The 6,981-nt window shown below is 39.1% G+C and overlaps 1 protein-coding gene across 1 annotated transcript; it reads right to left on the bottom strand.

The window, feature by feature from the left end:
- Window positions 1-210: 210 nt before the first annotated feature.
- On the bottom strand, window positions 211-3,276 carry LOC136270199 (uncharacterized). Its single transcript, XM_066067065.1, has one exon. The coding sequence runs from the start codon at window positions 3,199-3,201 to the stop codon at window positions 526-528; it is 2,676 nt and encodes an 891-aa protein (XP_065923137.1). The 5' UTR covers window positions 3,202-3,276; the 3' UTR covers window positions 211-525.
- Between the last annotated feature and the right edge of the window lie 3,705 nt (window positions 3,277-6,981).

The raw sequence follows: 6,981 nt of genomic DNA, 5'->3' as shown, positions 1-6,981 counted from the left end.
AAACCCGCAAAACAAAATAAAATCATTGTCAAATTTCTAACAATCAATAAGTCACTATCATCAATATATTTATCACACAATTCAATCAGAACATCCTTGGAAATCGGCTCTTTTTAATTGATAGCCCGACTAGCTTTACGCTTCGCTGCCTCCTGTAGAGAAGTAACGTAAGAATTTTTTGTTGGATCCGTAAAACCCGCACATTCATGAGCCCACTTAATCGCATAAACAGCATTATTCACTGGATGTTGAGATGATCCGGTCTGGAGCAGATGCGTCAAGTATAGAGCCACGTGTATTGGACTTGCCGGTAATGCACTGTGTCCTTGCGCTTCAATGAAAACCTCCCATCTTCTATAAGCGTTGAAATAAGATCGGTTGGTATTATCACTTTTACTTGAAAGAATCCAGTCACTAAGAGAAGGACATAATTCTGATAAATAACTTCCAGGTTCAACGCCATGTTTTTCTGCAGTCTTCATAATTCTGTCCTGAAGTCCTATTCCTGTAAATATATTTCCAATATCAAAACTCTATTTTCAAAAAAATCATGTTAAATGCTAAATTCCTTTTCCCAAATATTCCATTGTTTCCCATTCCTCTACAAATTGCATGTACATTATGCATCTTGGAGTGTGTTTTTACATATGTATTAAAATTTCCCTTCATATCAATTAACATCGCCCAAAAAGGAGCTGACTTCCACTCTGGAATTACCAAGGTGCAATTGCATTTTTCTTTTTCAATTTTTCTTACCACCTTAGGAATCAACATTGGCGGGGGTACAACCCAATTTAAATGATCTGTCCATACCTGTGAAAATGCATCAATAGCACTCGATCCTCTACACCAGTGCTTAGAATTAAAACTTTTACACTTGCTGTTATTTAGATCTGCGAATCTATCGCATGTATGTGGCCCCCAGATATTGTCAAAATACTCAAGCACACACTGTTTAACTGACCAGTCGTCACAATCCGACATTCTACTCAAACAGTCTGCCTTTACATTTTCTTCTCTAGGTACCCATTTACATTTTACCTTTATTTTTTGTTCGTCACAAAAAGTATGCACTGACATTGCAATGTCCTGTAGCTTTCTCTTTTTGCTACCCACCTTCAGAATGTGCTGTACATTCTTATTATCCGAATACACTTCAACTGACTTGCCTTCAACAATATCAACTGATTTTGTTAAAATTCTCTTTACCGTCTCAAGCTCTCTCCAAGTAGAGCTTTGTTTATTCTCCCATTCATTCCATACTTCATAACATTCCGACTCAGTTTGTTCAAAATCTGAACCCATAGTCAAATGACCACCAAACCCTGTGTCTGAGGCATCGCAATAAACAACAATAGAGCTAACATCCTCTTTTGTCAACTGACTTAATGTAGCACCAGATTCATTTATTCCATCCAGAGATGTAAACCAATATTTGAGTTCATTCATAGCTTTTTCAGACAACACTATGCTAGAATTCCAACTGGAGCGATTCATAATACAATAATACAAATATCGTGTCCTTAGTCTAACTACACTACCGAACACTGTTTGCATTGAGATTATTTGTCCAACAACAGATGCAATATTTCTAACATCAAACCAGATAAGACCTGCTTCATAACTTTCGAAAACATTCGAAATACAAATTTTAAGCCTATTTACCCTTGTTGCTGTGACCATAATTTTATTGATTTTTGTATTCCAGACCAACCCTAACCAGACTAACTCCAGTACTGGATCCCAGTGACTTTTGTCCTCCGCTATCAAAAAACCAAGCTTATCTAAATCTCCCTGAATTTCGGAACTTACCACCTTTGCTTCTTGGAATGTTGAAGCACCTCCAATGCCATCATCTAGATACAGGACAATTTTATAGCCCTTTGTCCTCCAGAACTTTACAATTTCTCTCATTAACTTTGAAAAAATGTAACCAGCAGTACTAATACCAAATGGTAAAACTTTAAACACATAATATTTGTTATTCCATTTGAAACCTAAATACTCCTTGTCTAACTCATGCATCATAATGTGGTGATACGCACTTTTCAAATCAAATGAAAAAATAAAATCACCTGCTTCAAATACATTTTTTGACACTTCTGCATTTTCATACTTGTGCTTGTATCTAAACAAATGAGGATTGACATGTCTAGCGTCTAATACCAACCTCTGTTTTGCTTTTCCGTCAGCCACCGTTAAGGGATTCACCACCCTTGGCTTATCTTTTACCTCTTCTATACAACCTTTGTTTAACAGTTTTTCTATTTCTTGAGTTACAACCCTTTGATTCATCAATGCAGACCTGTTATTTTTTAACTCAATAGGCTCAGGTGTTGTAAACAATGGCATTTTATATCCGTTTTCTATCACGTCTAACACATACCCGTTTGTTCCAATCGAACGCCAGTGACCTAAATTTTCCCTTAAACGACCAACAGGTGAAATATTTTTAATGCATGACTGACTTTTGTTTGTATTGCCAATAGGTTTTTCATTATTGATCTGACTTATCAAATGATTTACTTCAGTAACAATTGTACTTATCTTGTCTCCATTTAGTTTCTCCGTACAATCCTTCCTCCAGTGGCCCCTCTTGTTACATCGATAACAATGCCCCGACTTCCAAGTTGTATTGTCAGCTGATGTCTGCGACCACGAAGGCTTCTGGTACGGCCTTGCTGAATCTCGGAAGTCCTTCCTTTTCTTCGCTTTAGCCTCTTTGACTTTTCTTTCAGCCCTTGTCTGCGCTTTGCTTATTTTCTTTTCGTCCTCGGAGTCCGAAGCAATTGGATTTTTTGTGTATTCGTCCACCGCCCTCCATCCGGCCTCAGAGGAATCTGCTAACTTAATTAACTTTTGTCTATTCTTTATAATGTCCAAACCTTCTGCAATATTCCTTTGGGCACTTTGAACTTTATTCTCCTTCAGGTTTTCATTTGCTTCTTGCATTTTTGCAAAGACTTTGACGTTATGCTTGTGTTGTTCTTCATTTCCACGTTTTTTGAATTTATATCCTTCTGAAATAACTTGTTCCATGCGCGCTTCTTGTTTTTCAGCAGTAGCTTTCTGGTTTTCACTTATGTTGCGTTGCATGTCTGCCAGTCTATTATCTAAAAGTTCTGATATATTGCTGAGCATTTCATTATTTGCAAAACGCACGGTTTCGTTTATCTGTCTTTGCACGTTCTCGGCGTCCATTGCGTCTAACTCCTGACGCGCGGGGGCTAGAAGTGAATACCTGAATAACACCTGTCTAAAACCTGTTCTACTCTCCAATTCTATTGGCTACTAATGGACCCTTCCATAATAATGCACCGTAAATACAACATTTTCCCGCTATTACTACCGAAACGCGGGAAAATACAATTATATTTGCAAGTTTATTTACATATTTACAACGAACACGAATTACACAATATATAGGAAACACAGGTTATATCACAAATGAGTCCTCACTCTTTAAAGGGACATGGTCACGATTTTGGTCAAATTCTATTTTTCTGTTTTTATTATTTGCAATGCTTTCGGAATGCATTTCTAATGATCAAATGAAATGTGGGTGCCAGTCGTTGAGTTTTAAGCAAGATACAGGGCTTACAATTCTTCGTCATGTAAACACGGCTCGTGCCCTGTTTTTGTTTACATAGGTTCAATATACCAGTAAAAAATCTTTTTTAAAGCTGGTTTGTCTATCTTATTATTCATTTTAAACATAAATAAACAGTTCCTAACGATTAACACATTTATTTTAGGTCTTAAACAAGAATTTTCACTTTAACATTCCAAATGTAAACAAACGCTTTGTTTACATAGCGAAGAATTGTAAGCTCTGTAACTCGCTTATGACTCATCAAATGACACTCAAATTTTGGTTGCCTATTAAAAATGCCCTATGGAAGCATTGTTAACATTAAAATCGAAAAAATAATTTTTGACCAAAATCGTGACCATGCCCCTTTAACATCCAAACTCATTCTCCCCTGTCTCCCACGCGTTCCCTTGGTAAGGCCCTACCAATTATTTCTCACCCCCTCAGACTCACCCATAACTCAACTGCTCACTTTTATCTCTCAGAACTTTATCATGCACAATAAACAAATGACAACTACAGATATTAACTCAGAAATTATGGACTAATGTTCGCTCTCTCTCTAACGAGCTGAAATGATACCTTAGGAAACAGGGCTACAACACCTGCGTCGCGCACCTGCAACCTTATCAAACCTTTCACACCACATTTTCCACCCGACACTTATTAAAGACAATTAACCCAAGGGGATGGCCCTGTAACATACCTCCCCTCCTAAGTGTGGCGTCCCGACACACTATGATAATTAGCCGACAGACTTTAATTATAACTAAATAAAATAATTGCATTACACACACGTAGCACAAACAATAATACAATACTATTTACGTGCACTTTATAACTTTCTTCTTTTTTTTGCCCTTTATATATATATATATATATATATATATATATATATATATTTGTCCCCTTCGGTGTAATGTGTTTCTTTAGAGACACCGTCGTAATGTTCTTTCTGCTTTTGCTGGTTCTTTTGTAAGTTTTCATTCACTAAGGTATAGGCCTCTTGAAGACGGACTTTGGCTTCTTCCTTATAGTCGTCTGCTACGGCATAGGAGAATGTCGGCGGGCAAAGTGCAGCTTCAAGAGGTAAAACAGCATCTCGTATGTGCTTAAGGTAAAACGGTGATTCTTTTGTAGACTCGTGGATGGCGGTCCTATATGCAAACAGGATGTACAGTATGAACGTGTCCCAGTCACGTTGATGACCTGGCACATACATTGACAACATCGTTGATAGGGTGCCGTTAAAGCGTTCAACTAAGTCGTTGGTTTCTGGGTGATAAGCAGTAGTTAATGTTTTCTTGGTGCTTGTCAATTTGCAGATTTCCTTCATTAGATTTGATCTGAAGTTTTTACCATTATCTGATAGTAGCTCACGAGGTGCTCCGTGACGACACACTATTTACTCAACAAAAAGTCGCGCAGTAGTTTCTGCGTCTGCATTGTTTACTGCTAAGACCTCGGGCCACCGGGTTAAGTAGTCACTAAACACAATAATATACTTATTTGACTTGTAAGTCTGTGGAAATGGCCCAAAGACATCTACAGCTATTCTGTCGAATGGTCCATTAACGGTTGGTAGCGGGTTTAGTGGAAACTTTGGCCTGTTCTTTGGGGACTTCTTGGTCGCACAATCTACACATGATTTACACCAGAATTCTATATCCGAGTACATTCCCTTCCAATAGAATCTTTCTAGAACTTTATCATAGGTTTTCTGGTATGAAAGGTGACCTGCTGTTAGGTCGTCATGACAAGCATACATCACTTCATCAATGAGGCTCCTTGGAATAGCAATTTGGCGTCTAAATGCTTGGCGTCGTCTGTGAGATCCGGGCTGCCAAAGATGGTACAGTAGACACTCATGTCTGAGTTTATATTCACCAGATAAGATAACAGTTTCACGAGCTTTCGAAGACAGTTCAGGTAATTCCCCTAGCTTTAAGTATTGGATGATAGCTGCAAGAGAAGGGTCGTTTTTCTGACGGTCGCGAATGTCCTGGTACGACCTCTTTGGTATGATATCTGTTTCAGCTTTAGCACAGGTGGTCGCCACTAAAGGTTCTGCAGGAATTCGAGATAAAGCATCTGCGTTTTGATGAGATTTCCCTGGACGGTGTTAATGGTTATGTCATACTCTTGAAGAGTTAATGACCAGCGTGCGAGACGACCAGCGGGATTCTTGATGTCCATAAGCCACCGTAATGGATTGTAGTAAGTAATCACAGTGAATTTACGACCAAATAGATAGTGTCTAAAATATTTCACTCTCCACACAATCGCAAGCGCCTCCTTTTCGATTACTGCATAATTCTGCTCGTTTGGTTTTAAACTCTTACTTGCGTAGGCTATAGTTCTCTCGCCATCGGGGCCATCATCTTGCGCTAGCACTGCACCAATACCGGTGTCGCACGCATCAGTGTACTGAACAAACGGAAGCGAGAAATCTGGGTAACCTAGTATAGGATAGATGGTCAAGGCCTCCTTGAATGTTTTGAATGCACTTTCACAGTTACTATCCCATATTAATTCAACTCCTTTTCTTAAAGGTTTGTTTAAGGGCACAGCCTTACTAGCAAAGTCTTTTACAAACTTCCGGTAGTAAGAAATAAGCCCATGGAAGCTTCTGAGTTCACTAACATTTGAAGGCTCGGGAAAGTTGTGAATTGATTTTACCTTGTCCGTGTCCGGCGATACTCCCGTTGCTGAGATCTTATGTCCAAGGAACGCAACTTCGGTTTTCCCGAATGAGCATTTCTGGGCTTTAAGCTTTAACCCCGAGTCCTCAAATCTCTTTAGCACTTCCTCGAGTCTTTTGACGTGGTTACTGATGGTTTCAGAGAAAACAATTACATCGTCTATGTACACAAGGCACGTGTTCCACAGTAACCCTGAGAGCACAGAGTCCATAAGTCTCTGGAAAGTAGGAGCACTGTTGCACAGTCCGAATGGCATTTAATTATATTCGTAATGCCCTCCGAAAAAGGAAAAACGCAGTCTTTTTTGGTCGCTCTCCTTGATTGGAACTTGGTGGTATCATTGACACAAATCTAAGACACTGAAGTACTTAGAATTATTAAGCGCATCTAACATATCGTCTATCCTGGGAAGAGGGTATACATCCTTTTTGGTGACCTCATTTAGTTTACGAAAGTCGATGCACATGCGAACTTTGCCATCTTTCTTCGTCACTAGGACGATTGGAGCTGAATACGGGCTCTTGGACGGTCGTACGATTCCGTTAGCACACATTGTTTCTATCTGAGACTCCAGTAATTTTCGCTGGACGGGGAAATTCTGTACGGCCGCAAGTGGATGGGTTTGCTGTCCCCCGTATCTATCGAATGGTCAACTAAATTGGTCCTGCCTAATTCGTTGTCATTAAA

The sequence above is a fragment of the Magallana gigas genome, chromosome 7 (assembly GCF_963853765.1).
Source record: "Magallana gigas chromosome 7, xbMagGiga1.1, whole genome shotgun sequence".
Lineage (NCBI taxonomy): Eukaryota > Metazoa > Mollusca > Bivalvia > Ostreida > Ostreidae > Magallana > Magallana gigas.
Note: the sequence above shows the minus strand (reverse complement) of the source record. Positions and strands in the feature narration are given on the sequence as shown.